The 18,382-nt window shown below is 43.1% G+C and overlaps 1 protein-coding gene across 1 annotated transcript in view; it reads right to left on the bottom strand.

Moving 5' to 3' along the window:
- Positions 1-3,082: 3,082 nt before the first annotated feature.
- rasgef1ba (RasGEF domain family, member 1Ba) overlaps positions 3,083-18,382 on the bottom strand; it is a gene marked incomplete at its 5' end in the record, with an annotated part of 36,964 nt that continues 21,664 nt past the window's right edge. The window contains 4 exons of the mRNA XM_080785224.1: positions 3,083-5,372; positions 7,166-7,238; positions 9,820-9,949; positions 15,567-15,662. Coding sequence (XP_080641350.1) covers positions 5,348-5,372; positions 7,166-7,238; positions 9,820-9,949; positions 15,567-15,662 — 324 coding nt within the window. The 3' untranslated portion in view covers positions 3,083-5,347. The remainder of the gene's footprint in view (positions 5,373-7,165; positions 7,239-9,819; positions 9,950-15,566; positions 15,663-18,382) is intronic.

Genomic DNA, 18,382 nt, shown 5'->3' with positions numbered 1-18,382 from the left:
AAAACATGGGCTATAACCCATCGTTTTTGTAATTTCGTCATTTTTTTCAAATCCTCAAAAATGATGAAAAACGGCGCGCTATAGTATGCCGTACGATATGGGCTATAGCCCATGGTCCAAAATGATGAGAAACGAGGATAACTTTTTTTTTCAAAATTTCAAAAAACATGGGCTATAACCCATCGTTTTTTTAATTTTTTTCAAATCCTCAAAAATGATGAAAAACGGCGCGCTATAGTATGCCGTACGATATGGGCTATAGCCCATGGTCCAAAATGATGAGAAACGAGGCTAACTTTTTTTTCATTTTTTTCAAATCCTCAAAAATGATGAAAAACGGCGCGCTATAGTATGCCGTACGATATGGGCTATAGCCCATGGTCCAAAATGATGAGAAACGAGGCTAACTTTTTTTTTCAAAATTTCAAAAAACATGGGCTATAACCCATTGTTTTTTTTCATTTTTGTCAAATCGTCAAAAATGATGAAAAACGGCGTGCTATAGTATGCCATACGATATGGGCTATAGCCCATGGTCCAAAATGATGAGAAACGAGGATAACTTTTTTTTTCAAAATTTCAAAAAACATGGGCTATAACCCATCGTTTTTTAAATTTTTAAATTTTTGTCAAATCATCAAAAATGATGAAAAACTGCGTGCTATAGTATGCCGTACGATATGGGCTATAGCCCATGGTCCAAAATGATGAGAAACGAGGATAACTTTTTTTTTCAAAATTTCAAAAAACATGGGCTATAACCCATCGTTTTTGTCATTTCGTCATTTTTTTCAAATCCTCAAAAAATGATGAAAAACGGCGCGCTATAGTATGCCGTACGATATGGGCTATAGCCCATGGTCCAAAATGATGAGAAACGAGGATAACCTTTTTTTTCAAAATTTCAAAAAACATGGGCTATAACCCATCGTTTTTGTCATTTCGTCATTTTTTTCAAATCCTCAAAAATGATGAAAAACGGCGCGCTATAGTATGCCGTACGATATGGGCTATAGCCCATGGTCCAAAATGATGAGAAACGAGGATAACTTTTTTTTTCAAAATTTCAAAAAACATGGGCTATAACCCATCGTTTTTGTCATTTCGTCATTTTTTTCAAATCCTCAAAAATGATGAAAAACGGCGCGCTATAGTATGCCGTACGATATGGGCTATAGCCCATGGTCCAAAATGATGAGAAACGAGGCTAACTTTTTTTTTCAAAATTTCAGAAAACATGGGCTATAACCCATTGTTTTTTTTTCATTTTTGTCAAATCGTCAAAAATGATGAAAAACTGCGTGCTATAGTATGCTGTACGATATGGGCTATAGCCCATGGTCCAAAATGATGAGAAACGAGGATAACTTTTTTTTTCAAAATTTCAAAAAACATGGGCTATAACCCATCGTTTTTTTAAATTTTTAAATTTTTGTCAAATCATCAAAAATGATGAAAAACTGCGTGCTATAGTATGCCGTACGATATGGGCTATAGCCCATGGTCCAAAATGATGAGAAACGAGGATAACTTTTTTTTTTCAAAATGGGCTATAACCAATCGTTTTTGTCATTTTGTCATTTTTTTCAAATCCTCAAAAAATGATGAAAAACGGCGCGCTATAGTATGCCGTACGATATGGGCTATAGCCCATGGTCCAAAATGATGAGAAACGAGGATAACTTTTTTTTTCAAAATTTCAAAAAACATGGGCTATAACCCATCGTTTTTGTCATTTCGTCATTTTTTTCAAATCCTCAAAAATGATGAAAAACGGCGCGCTATAGTATGCCGTACGATATGGGCTATAGCCCATGGTCCAAAATGATGAGAAACGTGGATAACCTTTTTTTTCAAAATTTCAAAAAACATGGGCTATAACCCATCGTTTTTGTCATTTCGTCATTTTTTTCAAATCCTCAAAAATGATGAAAAACGGCGCGCTATAGTATGCCGTACGATATGGGCTATAGCCCATGGTCCAAAATGATGAGAAACGAGGATAACTTTTTTTTTCAAAATTTCAAAAAACATGGGCTATAACCCATTGGTTTTTTTTCATTTTTGTCAAATCGTCAAAAATGATGAAAAACTGCGCGCTATAGTATGCCGTACGATATGGGCTATAGCCCATGGTCCAAAATGATGAGAAACGAGGATAACTTTTTTTTTCAAAATTTCAAAAAACATGGGCTATAACCCATCGTTTTTTTAATTTTTTAATTTTTGTCAAATCATCAAAAATGATGAAAAACTGCGTGCTATAGTATGCCGTACGATATGGGCTATAGCCCATGGTCCAAAATGATGAGAAACGAGGATAACTTTTTTTTTCAAAATTTCAAAAAACATGGGCTATAACCCATCGTTTTTGTCATTTCGTCATTTTTTTCAAATCCTCAAAAATGATGAAAAACGGCGCGCTATAGTATGCCGTACGATATGGGCTATAGCCCATGGTCTAAAATGATGAGAAACGAGGATAACTTTTTTTTTTCAAAATTTCAAAAAACATGGGCTATAACCCATCGTTTTTTTAATTTTTTTCAAATCCTCAAAAATGATGAAAAACGGCGCGCTATAGTATGCCGTACGATATGGGCTATAGCCCATGGTCCAAAATGATGAGAAACGAGGATAACTTTTTTTTTCAAAATTTCAAAAAACATGGGCTATAACCCATCGTTTTTGTCATTTCGTCATTTTTTTCAAATCCTCAAAAATTATGTTAAACGGCGCGCTATAGTATGCCGTACGATATGGGCTATAGCCCACGGTCCAAAATGATGAGAAACGAGGATAACTTTTTTTTTTTTTTTTTTAAATTTCAAAAAACATGGGCTATAACCCATCGTTTTTTTTCTTGTTTTTTTTATTTAACTTTTAAAACACAACTAATGCATTCATAAACAGTCTTCAATTCTAATGTCCTGTGAAAATACAAAGGAAACAAACATATTTACATTCGAACCAGAACAGCAATCTGTGTTGAAGGGGGGGGGGACCTGGGGGGGGGGGGGGGGGGGGGGGGACCTCAGTTAAATCTCTTAACTTCATAGTGTGCTGTTACCCCTGAACATTGACCACTTATTAGACACTCTATTTTCTTTTCATTCCCAGTTTCACCAAAATCTCTAAAAATCTCCAAAAAAATTGCATAGAACAGAAAATAGATATAGCCTACTAGTAGAGAGCTCTGTGGTACTCCGCTCAGCCATATGGGGGTTTAAGTGGTTAATAATAACAGATCTACAAGCTCACAGCGCCTCCACACAAAACCATCTCATACAAAAAAAACCTCATATCTGCTGATATTATCATGACTGACGACTAATTGTGTTCTGTACCTGTAGTGCAAAATTAAATATATGAATGGAATAAAATAGTCAATATTGGCATGATTGGTGAGAAAAGAAGGGGGGGGGGGGGGGGGGGAGGGGTAAACAACAAAACACAGATTTATAAATAAAACGAATACAGAAGAGGGGAATAATCTATATAATCTAATATGACAAAACAAACTTAACAGAGAGAGAACATCGTTCGGCACAGGTGTGTGTGTGTGTGTGTGCGCGAACTGTGGGTGCGTGTGTGTGTGACTCTGTGTGTGTGTGTGTGTGTGTGTGTGTGTGCGGGTGTGACTGTGTGTGTGACTGTGTGTGGGCGCGTGCGTGTAACCTGCAGCATTCACCTCTACACAACTCATTCAACCCTTCTCCTCTACTCTACTTATTAAAACATTCACTTCCACAAATCGACCACAAGATGGCAGTGCCAGCACACGTCTCTGCAGTGAGAAAGAGCGGATACGTCTCTTATCTAGCTATAGGTATGGGAATTGAGTTAAATAACCCAGGGGTCCTTCAGGGGGGGGGGGGGGGGGGGGGGGGGTTCCTTGGGGGGACCCCCCAGGGGTATTGGGGGGTTGAGTGAAACGGCCGCGATGACATGTTTATCTTTCAAACACAGTTCTTATATTATGAGGCGATCTAAAATACCGATGTTGACGTCAGACTTCGGTGCGCTGCTGTCCACCGACGTTTTAACCCCTTTTGGTGTTTGCATTATGTTATGCTTTAGCTATTGAAAAATAGCAGATCTACATAGCTCGTAGGTCTGCTATTTTTGAAAAATCGATAGAACGACTGACATAGAAACATGTTGCTTTTTCAGAAAAACTGTCAGGATGTAGAAGACATGTTTAGGATCTGATCTCAGGTCAGAATTGGGGTTAAGCAGAAGGCCAAAGAGTCCCTTTGATAAAGGGGCCGTTTCCTGATCCAGCTTATCTGCACACTGTATACAAAATAAAATAAACATTACGTCACTCACATCATGTGTAAAATGCAGCCAGTGCATTTTTGTTTTTACACAGCACAAAATATAATAGAACTTCTGCAGAGAAATACAAAGTATGGCCGGCGACCAGTGACACACACGGACCCAAAGACATCTTCATTACACGTCATAAACCAGGAGAAATGAAATACATACGAGAAACTACAACACAGAAAGGTCAGCTTTTATCCAACAGCTGCTGTGTAGCCGCCGTGCGTTTAAGCCGGTTGTGACATTTGAGAGGAGTTTCTCGGTTCTGAGAATTGCTGGCATTTTGAGACAGAATCTTTTTTTTTTTGTTGACCCGTCGGGGAATGAAGGAGTTAGCCGACCCGCGGCTAACGTTTAGCTTCAGTGGATAATACATGTTTCAGACACAGCGGAGGACACCAAAGCGTCTCTACTCTGTAACAGTTCATCCGTACGACGGTATTATCCTGCGGCGAAAACGGCAGATCTACAAGCTCATCATATACCGCGTCGCGCCGCGCCGCGTCGCCTTGTTTCCCGGCATCGGGACACCAATGTGAGCCGACACACACATATATAAAAATCGGACCGACGGCTTTTTAGGAGAAGAAAAAGACCTCCCGTGGCTATTATTACGGTGATCGTCATAGCACTGTTCTCAAGAGAAAGTCATACAAAGAGATATGAAAAGGAGGAGAAAGGAAAAACAGCTGTCCCAAAATATATAGCACGAAAGAGTCAAGTAAAAAAAAAAAACTCAGTAGCCTCTATAGAAATCTGACACCGAAATAAACAGTCCTTCTATTCCTCCTCTTCAGCCCGAAAGTAGAGATTGTCGCTTACTCGCTTCCCTTTCAAAACTGGGATATACTTCATTTATTTGGACCAAGACAACAATGTCTGTCTGGGGGGTCACCGTGAGCACTCTGTCTGTCTGGGGGGTCACCGTGAGCACTCTGCCTGTCTGGGGGGTCAGCGTTAGCACTCTGTCTGTCGAGAGGGGTCAGTGTCGCTGAGCGTTCTGTCTGTCTTCACCGTGCTACACTCCGCTCAGCAGAGACGACCTGCGGACAGAACAGGAGGCTGTTTACCAACAGAAAGAAGTGTTTTTCTGTTCTTTTTTTTCCACCTAAACATCATCATTGATGTTCATCGTTTAGTCTCGCGATGCCCATTTGGTCATGATGTTTGCATATAAATAAATACCCCCCCACAGTAGAGGCTAAAATTATCACAACTTCAAAATTATCACAACTTCAAAATCTCTGCACTCAGTTTTTAAGCTTTAACCCTGAAAAAAGTAAGTAAAATTCCGGCAATATATATATATTTTTTGTGATCATTAGAATGTCTAGAACATTTATTATTGTGAAAGATATCCCCCAAATGTAAATTATTAATTTATTATTATTATTTTGATTATTATAATAAAGTAGTAGTAGTAGTAAGGTTGAAATCTCTTTTGAAATATATCTGGGTCTTGCAGGGTTAATTAAAGGTGGTCTATCGTGACAGAAAAAAGAAAAGCGTGCAAAGAAATCGTACTATCGTGGAGATTTTAATTTACCAGGAAATTGTCTTTCGTCATACACTAGGATGAATTAGCTTTTGTTGAGCTGCAAATTCAGTACCAGCCAAAGTTCTGGGATTATGTGTATGTAGAGCACTTAATGACGTAAATAATTTGCCAGCCAAGTCTATATGGACTTCTACAATTATTGTCTAGGGCACTAAATGACGACGTAAGACAGTGGGCTCACCTTTTAGTTTACAGAAATCAAATCCAAAAGTGCCCTCTTACGGGATTTCAGGCCCTGCCCCTCTAACGTCCCTGTGAAGAGCAGATACTAGTGGTGATGAATGAATGTGTGTACACACCTCAGGGACTAGTGATACTAGTGCTACTAGTGATACTAGATACTAGTGGTGATGAATGACTGGGTGTACACACCTCAGGGACTAGTGATACTAGTGCTACTAGTGATACTAGATACTAGTGGTGATGAATGACTGTGTGTACACACCTCAGGGACTAGTGCTACTAGTGATACTAGATACTAGTGGTGATGAATGACTGGGTGTACACACCTCAGGGACTAGTGATACTAGTGCTACTAGTGATACTAGATACTAGTGGTGATGAATGACTGGGTGTACACACCTCAGGGACTAGTGATACTAGTGCTACTAGTGATACTAGATACTAGTGGTGATGAATGACTGGGTGTACACACCTCAGGGACTAGTGATACTAGTGCTACTAGTGATACTAGTGGTGATGAATGACTGTGTGTACACACCTCAGGGACTAGTGCTACTAGTGATACTAGATACTAGTGGTGATGAATGACTGGGTGTACACACCTCAGGGACTAGTGATACTAGTGCTACTAGTGATACTAGATACTAGTGGTGATGAATGACTGGGTGTACACACCTCAGGGACTAGTGCTACTAGTGATACTAGATACTAGTGGTGATGAATGAATGTGTGTACACACCTCAGGGACTAGTGATACTAGTGCTACTAGTGATACTAGATACTAGTGGTGATGAATGACTGGGTGTACACACCTCAGGGACTAGTGATACTAGTGCTACTAGTGATACTAGATACTAGTGGTGATGAATGAATGTGTGTACACACCTCAGGGACTAGTGATACTAGTGCTACTAGATACTAGTGGTGAGGAATGACTGGGTGTACACCCCTCAGGGACTAGTGATACTAGTGCTACTAGTGATACTAGATACTAGTGGTGAGGAATGACTGGGTGTACACCCCTCAGGGACTAGTGATACGAGTGCTACTAGTGATACTAGATACTAGTGGTGATGAATGAATGTGTGTACACACCTCAGGGACTTCCACCTGTCCTTCTCCATGTTGTTCTCGGGGCCTTCACTCTCATACGACGCCAGACACAGTGCTGTGGGGACGAGAAGAGCACATGATACAACACTTTAGTTCTGACCTCTCATATGATGCCAGGCAGGGCAACAGCTCTGAGGAGAAGAGTTTTAAACTCTCATATGATGCCAGGCAGGGCAACAGCTCTGAGGAGAAGAGTTTTAAACTCTCATATGATGCCAGGCAGGACACAGCGCTCTGAGGAGAAGAGTTTTAAACTCTCATGTGATGCCAGGCAGGGCAACAGCTCTGAGGAGAAGAGTTTTAAACTCTCATATGATGCCAGGCAGGGCAACAGCTCTGAGGAGAAGAGTTTTAAACTCTCATGTGATGCCAGGCAGGGCAACAGCTCTGAGGAGAAGAGTTTTTTTCTTTTAATAATCTTTTATCACACGATTTTGTAACCCATTTTTCACCCCTGTGTCAATTATCTAATGTGATCCTGGGCTCTACACACCCTCCGCCAACCTGGGGAGAGCAACGGACTTGAACTCATGCTTCCTTCATGCCTGAGTGTCCAAGTCGCTCCTTTACACCTGACAGGGGGGAGTGTCCCTGGTTGGACGTATAGCGCGTGGAAGGAACACGTTATTCCAACCAGTTCCTTTGCCCTCCATCAGGCGCCCCGGCTGGCCAGGGGGAGGCAGTATTAGAGACCAGGATTACTGCATGTTTTCTTGTGAGGGTACCTCACAGAGTTTTAAACTCTCATTATGATGCCAGGCAGGGCACAGCTCTGAGTCAGAAAAACCTAGGTTTCTGTGTCAGTGGTTCTCAAAGTTTTCCATGTCAAGGACCACAAAAATGTGTATTTTCCCCGCCGTCTGTAAATATGTTGTTCCAGGGACCCCCCCCCCCCCCCCCCCCCCCCAGAAGAAAAGATTTGAGTTAAAAACGTTCGCTCTGAAAGAATATATTACAAGATTTGCACCACATCTTAACACTTTTCAATAACTCTCCCGTGTTCAGCAGACCTTTTATAGATACCAGTATCTCCTTTTCTTTTATGGAACATGTTAAAAACGAAAAAGTACAAGTAATAATTAGAGCTGGGACTCGGCGAGAAACCTTTTTTTTTTTGGTATCCCAGTGAATCAATGAATAGTGACTACAGGATACAACTCATTTTCAACATTTTACTGTCATTAATATACCTGTTGTGGAAATAATAATAAAAAGTCACCCCATTCTGTGTTGCCTAGAACTGGAGGTCTGAAAAACAATTAGTAACGGTAACAAGTACATCTCAGTGACATCACAAAGCTGTACTTACTTCATACTGTTACTGTTTTTTGTCAGACCTCCAGTTCTAGGCAACACAAAATGGGGTGACTTTTTTATTATTTCCAGTTTTCAGTACTATAGAAAAGCGCCCAGTGAGAAACGTTCCGCGGTGGAAAAAAAAAGGTGCGATTAATTTATCTGTAGTTAATCGCGATGAATTATTCTGTAGTTAATTAATCTAAATGAATCGCAATTAGTCCCGGCCCTAGTAGTGTTGTCGAAAATATCGATATATCGATAAATATCGATTCTGGAAAATTAAAACGGTTCGATATGACTTTTCCATAGTATCGATACTATCGATACTGTCCCGCTCCGTGCTCTCGTTGGTTGAGACCATGCTCCCCAGCGGCCAGCGCACACAAAGATTACAGCCCCCTCCAAACTGAGCCTTGAGGGAGGGGAGGGGCCGTCACCGTCAGTCCTGAATACTCCTCCTCAGTCAGACAGAGCACAGGCGCAAATGAGCGCAGCAGCACTCACAGACACTAGACACGCTGTGTTAACTTTTTTAACGCTCGTATTTCTTTATGTAAGATAAAGAATCCGATGTACACAGAGAGCTAAAGAGGACAGTTGCAAAAGCCCGCATACAATAATCTTACTTGTTGCTGTCATAGCGATAAGCTAACTAGCTAAAGCTATCAACAGTCAACAGAATATAGCTACTAGCTAGCAAGCTAACGTTGCAATCGGTTGCTGTGTGTGTGTGTGTGTGTGTGTGTGCGTGCGTGCGTGCATGCGTGATTCTGGATATTAATAATACTACTAATAAAAATAATAGTTTGAGTAGGCTGGCCTTAGACAGGATGCATTGAATAATATCTGAATAGATTATCAAACTTTATTTATTTTGATTTATTTTTTATAATTATAAATGATAAAGAGTATAAAGTATAAAGTATAGTTATAAATAAGGAATAGAAACCAAGATGATGTGGTTGACTGGTCAGAAATAAATTAAATGCTGTTGTGCTTCACAACTTTACTTTAATGTGTAGGCCTATAGTGGTTTATAATCCATAGTTAGTTATAATAATAATAATTATTATTATTATTATAATAATAGGCCTAATAATACTATTTAAAAAAATATATGAAAGTGCATAATACTGCACAGCTTTTATTTGTAATAAATGTTAAACCCTCAGAAATCGCCGTGGTTGCGTGGTATCGAAAATGGTATCGAAATATCAATACTTTTCCAAATATCGTATCGAAGTTGAAAATCCAGTATCGTGACAACACTAGGCCCTAGTAATCATGTAAAAACCATAACTGAACTGAAATAAAAAATACATAAATATGAAATGAACCTTTTCCGTCCTTGCTGAACACGGGTGCCGTCAGAAGGTGCTGCAGGATCCGGCGGTCCTTCTCGAAGGGACACTCCACCTTCTTCCAGGTCATGAACTCGCTCACCTGCTTGGCCAGCTCCCAGAACTTCTGAAACGCCATCGGAAAGGAGAAGAACAACAACAACCATCCCAGTCAGGAGAGGAAGGAGAACAACAACAACAACCATCCCAGTCAGGAGAGGAAGGAGAAGAACAACAACCATCCCAGTCAGGAGAGGAAGGAGAAGAACAACAACCATCCCAGTCAGGAGAGGAAGGAGAAGAACAACAACCATCCCAGTCAGGAGAGAAAGGAGAACAACAACAACCATCCCAGTCAGGAGAGGAAGGAGAAGAACAACAACCATCCCAGTCAGGAGAGGAAGGAGAACAACAACAACAACCATCCCAGTCAGGAGAGGAAGGAGAACAACAACAACCATCCCAGTCAGGAGAGAAAGGAGAACAACAACAACCATCCCAGTCAGGAGAGGAAGGAGAAGAACAACAACAACCATCCCAGTCAGGAGAGGAAGGAGAAGAACAACAACCATCCCAGTCAGGAGAGAAAGGAGAAGAACAACAACCATCCCAGTCAGGAGAGGAAGGAGAAGAACAACAACAACCATCCCAGTCAGGAGAGGAAGGAGAAGAACAACAACCATCCCAGTCAGGAGAGGAAGGAGAAGAACAACAACAACCATCCCAGTCAGGAGAGAAAGGAGAAGAACAACAACCATCCCAGTCAGGAGAGGAAGGAGAAGAACAACAACAACCATCCCAGTCAGGAGAGGAAGGAGAAGAACAACAACCATCCCAGTCAGGAGAGGAAGGAGAAGAACAACAACAACCATCCCAGTCAGGAGAGGAAGGAGAAGAACAACAACAACCATCCCAGTCAGGAGAGGAAGGAGAAGAACAACAACCATCCCAGTCAGGAGAGGAAGGAGAAGAACAACAACCATCCCAGTCAGGAGAGGAAGGAGAAGAACAACAACCATCCCAGTCAGGAGAGGAAGGAGAACAACAACCACCATCCCAGTCAGGAGAGGAAGGAGAAGAACAACAACAACCATCCCAGTCAGGAGAGGAAGGAGAAGAACAACAACCATCCCAGTCAGGAGAGGAAGGAGAACAACAACAACCATCCCAGTCAGGAGAGGAAGGAGAAGAACAACAACCATCCCAGTCAGGAGAGGAAGGAGAACAACAACAACCATCCCAGTCAGGAGAGGAAGGAGAAGAACAACAACAACCATCCCAGTCAGGAGAGGAAGGAGAAGAACAACAACAACCATCCCAGTCAGGAGAGGAAGGAGAAGAACAACAACCATCCCAGTCAGGAGAGGAAGGAGAACAACAACAACCATCCCAGTCAGGAGAGGAAGGAGAAGAACAACAACAACCATCCCAGTCAGGAGAGGAAGGAGAACAACAACAACCATCCCAGTCAGGAGAGGAAGGAGAAGAACAACAACAACCATCCCAGTCAGGAGAGGAAGGAGAAGAACAACAACCATCCCAGTCAGGAGAGAAAGGAGAAGAACAACAACAACCATCCCAGTCAGGAGAGAAAGGAGAAGAACAACAACAACCATCCCAGTCAGGAGAGGAAGGAGAAGAACAACAACAACCATCCCAGTCAGGAGAGGAAGGAGAAGAACAACAACCATCCCAGTCAGGAGAGGAAGGAGAAGAACAACAACCATCCCAGTCAGGAGAGAAAGGAGAACAACAACAACCATCCCAGTCAGGAGAGAAAGGAGAACAACAACAACCATCCCAGTCAGGAGAGGAAGGAGAAGAACAACAACCATCCCAGTCAGGAGAGAAAGGAGAACAACAACAACCATCCCAGTCAGGAGAGAAAGGAGAAGAACAACAACAACCATCCCAGTCAGGAGAGGAAGGAGAAGAACAACAACCATCCCAGTCAGGAGAGGAAGGAGAACAACAACAACCATCCCAGTCAGGAGAGAAAGGAGAAGAACAACAACAACCATCCCAGTCAGGAGAGGAAGGAGAAGAACAACAACAACCATCCCAGTCAGGAGAGGAAGGAGAAGAACAACAACCATCCCAGTCAGGAGAGGAAGGAGAAGAACAACAACAACCATCCCAGTCAGGAGAGGAAGGAGAAGAACAACAACAACCATCCCAGTCAGGAGAGGAAGGAGAAGAACAACAACAACCATCCCAGTCAGGAGAGAAAGGAGAAGAACAACAACCATCCCAGTCAGGAGAGGAAGGAGAAGAACAACAACCATCCCAGTCAGGAGAGGAAGGAGAACAACAACAACCATCCCAGTCAGGAGAGGAAGGAGAACAACAACAACCATCCCAGTCAGGAGAGAAAGGAGAAGAACAACAACAACCATCCCAGTCAGGAGAGAAAGGAGAAGAACAACAACCATCCCAGTCAGGAGAGGAAGGAGAACAACAACAACCATCCCAGTCAGGAGAGGAAGGAGAACAACAACAACCATCCCAGTCAGGAGAGGAAGGAGAACAACAACAACCATCCCAGTCAGGAGAGGAAGGAGAAGAACAACAACCATCCCAGTCAGGAGAGAAAGGAGAAGAACAACAACCATCCCAGTCAGGAGAGGAAGGAGAAGAACAACAACCATCCCAGTCAGGAGAGGAAGGAGAAGAACAACAACAACCATCCCAGTCAGGAGAGGAAGGAGAAGAACAACAACAACCATCCCAGTCAGGAGAGAAAGGAGAAGAACAACAACAACCATCCCAGTCAGGAGAGGAAGGAGAAGAACAACAACAACCATCCCAGTCAGGAGAGAAAGGAGAACAACAACAACCATCCCAGTCAGGAGAGGAAGGAGAAGAACAACAACCATCCCAGTCAGGAGAGAAAGGAGAAGAACAACAACCATCCCAGTCAGGAGAGGAAGGAGAAGAACAACAACCATCCCAGTCAGGAGAGAAAGGAGAAGAACAACAACCATCCCAGTCAGGAGAGGAAGGAGAAGAACAACAACAACCATCCCAGTCAGGAGAGGAAGGAGAAGAACAACAACAACCATCCCAGTCAGGAGAGAAAGGAGAAGAACAACAACCATCCCAGTCAGGAGAGGAAGGAGAACAACAACAACCATCCCAGTCAGGAGAGGAAGGAGAAGAACAACAACCATCCCAGTCAGGAGAGGAAGGAGAAGAACAACAACAACCATCCCAGTCAGGAGAGGAAGGAGAAGAACAACAACAACCATCCCAGTCAGGAGAGAAAGGAGAAGAACAACAACCATCCCAGTCAGGAGAGGAAGGAGAAGAACAACAACAACCATCCCAGTCAGGAGAGAAAGGAGAACAACAACAACCATCCCAGTCAGGAGAGGAAGGAGAAGAACAACAACCATCCCAGTCAGGAGAGAAAGGAGAAGAACAACAACCATCCCAGTCAGGAGAGGAAGGAGAAGAACAACAACCATCCCAGTCAGGAGAGAAAGGAGAAGAACAACAACCATCCCAGTCAGGAGAGGAAGGAGAAGAACAACAACAACCATCCCAGTCAGGAGAGGAAGGAGAAGAACAACAACAACCATCCCAGTCAGGAGAGAAAGGAGAAGAACAACAACCATCCCAGTCAGGAGAGGAAGGAGAACAACAACAACCATCCCAGTCAGGAGAGGAAGGAGAAGAACAACAACCATCCCAGTCAGGAGAGGAAGGAGAAGAACAACAACAACCATCCCAGTCAGGAGAGGAAGGAGAAGAACAACAACAACCATCCCAGTCAGGAGAGAAAGGAGAAGAACAACAACCATCCCAGTCAGGAGAGAAAGGAGAAGAACAACAACAACCATCCCAGTCAGGAGAGAAAGGAGAACAACAACAACCATCCCAGTCAGGAGAGAAAGGAGAAGAACAACAACCATCCCAGTCAGGAGAGAAAGGAGAAGAACAACAACAACCATCCCAGTCAGGAGAGAAAGGAGAAGAACAACAACAACCATCCCAGTCAGGAGAGGAAGGAGAAGAACAACAACCATCCCAGTCAGGAGAGGAAGGAGAAGAACAACAACAACCATCCCAGTCAGGAGAGGAAGGAGAAGACAACAACCATCCCTGAGGCAGTGAAGACACCGCCAGTCAGAGCCAGCAGGGAAACATACACACATACATACAGCTCTCAAGCAGTGTTGTTTTTGGCAGCAAATTTCTATTTTAGTTTAGGTCTTTGGAACTCTGAAACTTCATTTAGTTTTTGTCACATTTTAGTCACCTGGAAATGTCTTAGTGTTAGACTAGTTTTAGTCGACTAAATGTCATAAGATTTTACTCGACTAAATCTACAGTTGATTCAGTCGACTAAAATGTATTTTGGCGGGTCTTGATGCCGTCGTAATGAGTGTTTTTACACTTGCTGAAAATAGCTGATCTGCTATTCTCAGCATGCAACCAAGTGTAAAATGACTTATACTGGATCTCTTGTCCACTATAGTCCCTTCCTAACATCTTAGTCTAGTTTTTATTTGTCAAAGAAATCGTCAGTATATTTAGTCTTAATAGTTTTAGTCATCGTAGCTTAGTTTTCATTTAGTTTCCATTCGTTTTTGTCAGTGAAAATAGGTAGTCGACGAACATTTTACGTCTTAGTTTTAGTCGACGAAAACAACACTGCTCTCAAGCAGTCAGAGGACACAACAAAAAGGGCTTGTTGTGAGCTTTTTGGACGGGCTATTTTTCCGCCCAAGATATTTATTGCGGAGAGTGAAAATAAATAAAAATAAAAACCCGGAAAAAGGTCACTGGTAAAGAAAGAGCCCTGAGGAACTCCACTGAACAACGCATGGGGTTTAAGTGGTTAAGAAATGCAATAAAAAGGAACTACTGAATCGATGAACGGAAACAATTTGGGAAATGACAATTTTGTCTGTGCATACTCCATATATTATTAGTATTGAATTAGGTATTCAGCTTAACCCATTTTGGGGCGGGAACCCATTTTGGCGTTATAGCATCATGTCGTGCTTTAGCCATTTTCAAAAAATAGCAGACCTACAAGCTCGTAGCGCGCCACTCGGTGGCGCGCTACGAGCTCAAAGGTGACCTGTCCACTCTGCAGCCCTAGTGCTCACCTCAAAGTTGACCTGTCCACTCTGTAGCCCTAGTGCTCACCTCAAAGTTGACCTGTCCACTCTGCAGCCCTAGTGCTCACCTCAAAGTTGACCTGTCCACTCTGCAGTGGTCCTCACCTCAAAGGTGACCTGTCCACTCTGCAGCCCTAGTGCTCACCTCAAAGTTGACCTGTCCACTCTGCAGTGGTCCTCACCTCAAAGGTGACCTGTCCACTCTGCAGCCTAGTGCTCACCTCAAAGTTGACCTGTCCACTCTGCAGTGGTCCTCACCTCAAAGGTGACCTGTCCACTCTGCAGCCTAGTGCTCACCTCAAAGTTGACCTGTCCACTCTGCAGCCCTAGTGCTCACCTCAAAGTTGACCTGTCCACTCTGTAGCCCTAGTGCCCACCTCAAAGGTGACCTGTCCACTCTGCAGCCCTAGTGCTCACCTCAAAGGTGACCTGTCCACTCTGCAGCCTAGTGCTCACCTCAAAGGTGACCTGTCCACTCTGTAGCCCTAGTGCTCACCTCAAAGTTGACCTGTCCACTCTGCAGCCCTAGTGCTCACCTCAAAGTTGACCTGTCCACTCTGCAGCCTAGTGCTCACCTCAAAGTTGACCTGTCCACTCTGCAGCCCTAGTCCTCACCTCAAAGTTGACCTGTCCACTCTGCAGCCGGCTGGTGCATCCCTCGTTGAGGAAGTAGAGGTCTTTGATCAGGAGGCTGAAGAACGGGACGACGATCTGGGAGACAGAGAGACAGACGGGTTGGTTTCATTGAAAGGAGACAGAGAGACAGACGGGTTGGTTTCATTGAAAGGAGACAGAGAGACAGACGGGTTGGTTTCATTGAAAGGAGACAGAGAGACAGACGGGTTGGTTTCATTGAAAGGAGACAGAGAGAGAGAGACAGACGGGTTGGTTTCATTGAAAGGAGACAGAGAGACAGACGGGTTGGTTTCATTGAAAGGAGACAGAGAGACAGACGGGTTGGTTTCATTGAAAGGAGACAGAGAGAGAGAGACAGACGGGTTGGTTTCATTGAAAGGAGACAGAGAGAGAGAGACAGACGGGTTGGTTTCATTGAAAGGAGACAGAGAGAGACAGACGGGTTGGTTTCATTGAAAGGAGACAGAGAGAGACAGACGGGTTGGTTTCATTGAAAGGAGACAGAGAGAGACAGACGGGTTGGTTTCATTGAAAGGAGACAGAGAGAGACAGACGGGTTGGTTTCATTGAAAGGAGACAGAGAGACAGACGGGTTGGTTTCATTGAAAGGAGACAGAGAGAGAGACAGACGGGTTGGTTTAATTGAAAGGAGACAGAGAGAGAGAGACAGACGGGTTGGTTTCATTGAAAGGAGACAGAGAGAGACAGACGGGTTGGTTTCATTGAAAGGAGATTACATTACATTACATTACATTACATCACATTACATTTCATTACATTTCATTACACATTCAGCCAACAGCAAGGCAGCGACCAGCGGTGGAAACTTGAAAGAGTACTCAGATGTTTTACTTAAGCAAAAGTATACATGCTGCAAGCCGGTAGAAGTACTTTGACGCAGAGGTACTTTACGTTACAAGTAAAAGTCATTTACTTGAGTAAAAGTATTGGCGTCAAAATGTACTTAAATAAAGCACCAAAAGTAAAAGTACTCATTGTTTCGGAATGTCCCAGTTATTTTCAAAAGTTTTCAAATGTTTAAACTTATAATCTTTTGAAAATGGCAGAACTACAAGATCACAATGCGTCGCATCGCGACACGCAGTCACACGCGCACACACACACACACACACACACAATCACAGTCAGTCACACAGTCAGTCACACACACACATGCACACACACACACAAACACACACACGCACACACACACACACACACACACACACACAACCCTCCAACTCTGTCCCCCAGTAGCCCGGGCGGGTCAGGTCAGTGTGTGAGGGTCAGACGGAGAGGGCCCGGCCCGGCCCGCCGCCGGGCTACAGAATGTCCGGAATGTTCCGTTCATTATCCAGAACGTTCTCCCCCTCCTCCTCCTCCTCCTCCTCCTCCCCCTCCTCCATCCCGTCAGGAGCAGCTGAGAACATCCCGTTCTGTTACCGTACCGTACCGTACCGTAATGGGAACAAGAGTCTTGGACACTATAGCTTAAAAAGCCTAGTTTTGGTGGGACTTACAGACATAAGGGGCTCCATCTTGCGCCACTAAACGTATTTCTTTTTTACTATTTTGAAAAACATTTTTAAATAGTTCAACAAGCCCGATCTACATCGAGACATTGTGAACTTGTAGATCGGCTATTTGAAATATTTTAAAAGTTTTAATTTAGTTTTTTAATAGTAAATGGGTTAACCCATTCTGGGCGGGAACCCCTTTTGGTGTTAGCATTATGTTATGCTTTAGCTATTTAAAAACAGCAGACCTACAAGCTCGTAGCGCGCCACTCGGTGGCGCGCTACGAGCTTGTAGGTCTGCTATTTTTGAAAAGTCGAAGAGCGACTGACTATAGAAGACATTTTTTAGAATCTGATCTCAGGCCAGAATGGAAAACTGTCAGGATGAAGAAGACATTTTTTAGAATCTGATCTCAGGCCAGAATGGAAAACTGTCAGGATGAAGAAGACATTTTTTAGAATCTGATCTCAGGTCAGAATGGAAAACTGTCAGGATGAAGAAGACATTTTTTAGAATCTGATCTCAGGTCAGAATGGAAAACTGTCAGGATGTAGAAGACATTTTTATAGAATCTGATCTCAGGTCAGAATGGAAAACTGTCAGGATGAAGAAGACATTTTTTAGAATCTGATCTCAGGTCAGAATGGAAAACTGTCAGGATGTAGAAGACTTTTTTTTAGAATCTGATCTCAGGTCAGAATGGAAAACTGTCAGGATGTAGAAGACTTTTTTTTTAGAATCTGATCTCAGGTCAGAATGGAAAACTGTCAGGATGTAGAAGACATTTTATAGAATCTGATCTCAGGTCAGAATGGGTTAAAGTATTCCCGAGGAGACGCTACATATCTGCAGACCTCTAGCAGGCCAACAACAACATCCTCCTGTCTGGTCCTTATGCAACTCCCACAAACCCCCTCCCTCCCCCTCTCCCTCAAGTGTAAACAAGTGTAATGCTTAATTGGGTCGTCCACTCACAGTTAACAGTCTTTGTATAGAGTTTGTGCTTGAAATACTGTACTGTAATTCTGCAAACTGTTAATAAATATTTCAATCAATCAATCAAACCGAGTCTGGAGAACAAACCGTCTCCACTGCACAAGAAAAGACAGAGCTCAGATAAAAATCACACCTGTGTGAACCGAGTGGTGCAACTCCCCTCTCTCTCTCTCTCCCATCCCCTCCTCTCTCTCTCTCTCTCTCTCATTAGCAGGCAACAGTCTGTCAGCACTGTCTCTCTCTCTCTCTCTCTGTTGTGTCATGGTCACGCAGCCCGGTCA

The sequence above is a fragment of the Protomyctophum bolini genome (genome assembly GCF_963924005.1).
Source record: "Protomyctophum bolini genome assembly, chromosome: 16".
Taxonomy (NCBI): Eukaryota; Metazoa; Chordata; class Actinopteri; order Myctophiformes; family Myctophidae; genus Protomyctophum; species Protomyctophum bolini.
Note: the sequence above shows the minus strand (reverse complement) of the source record. Positions and strands in the feature narration are given on the sequence as shown.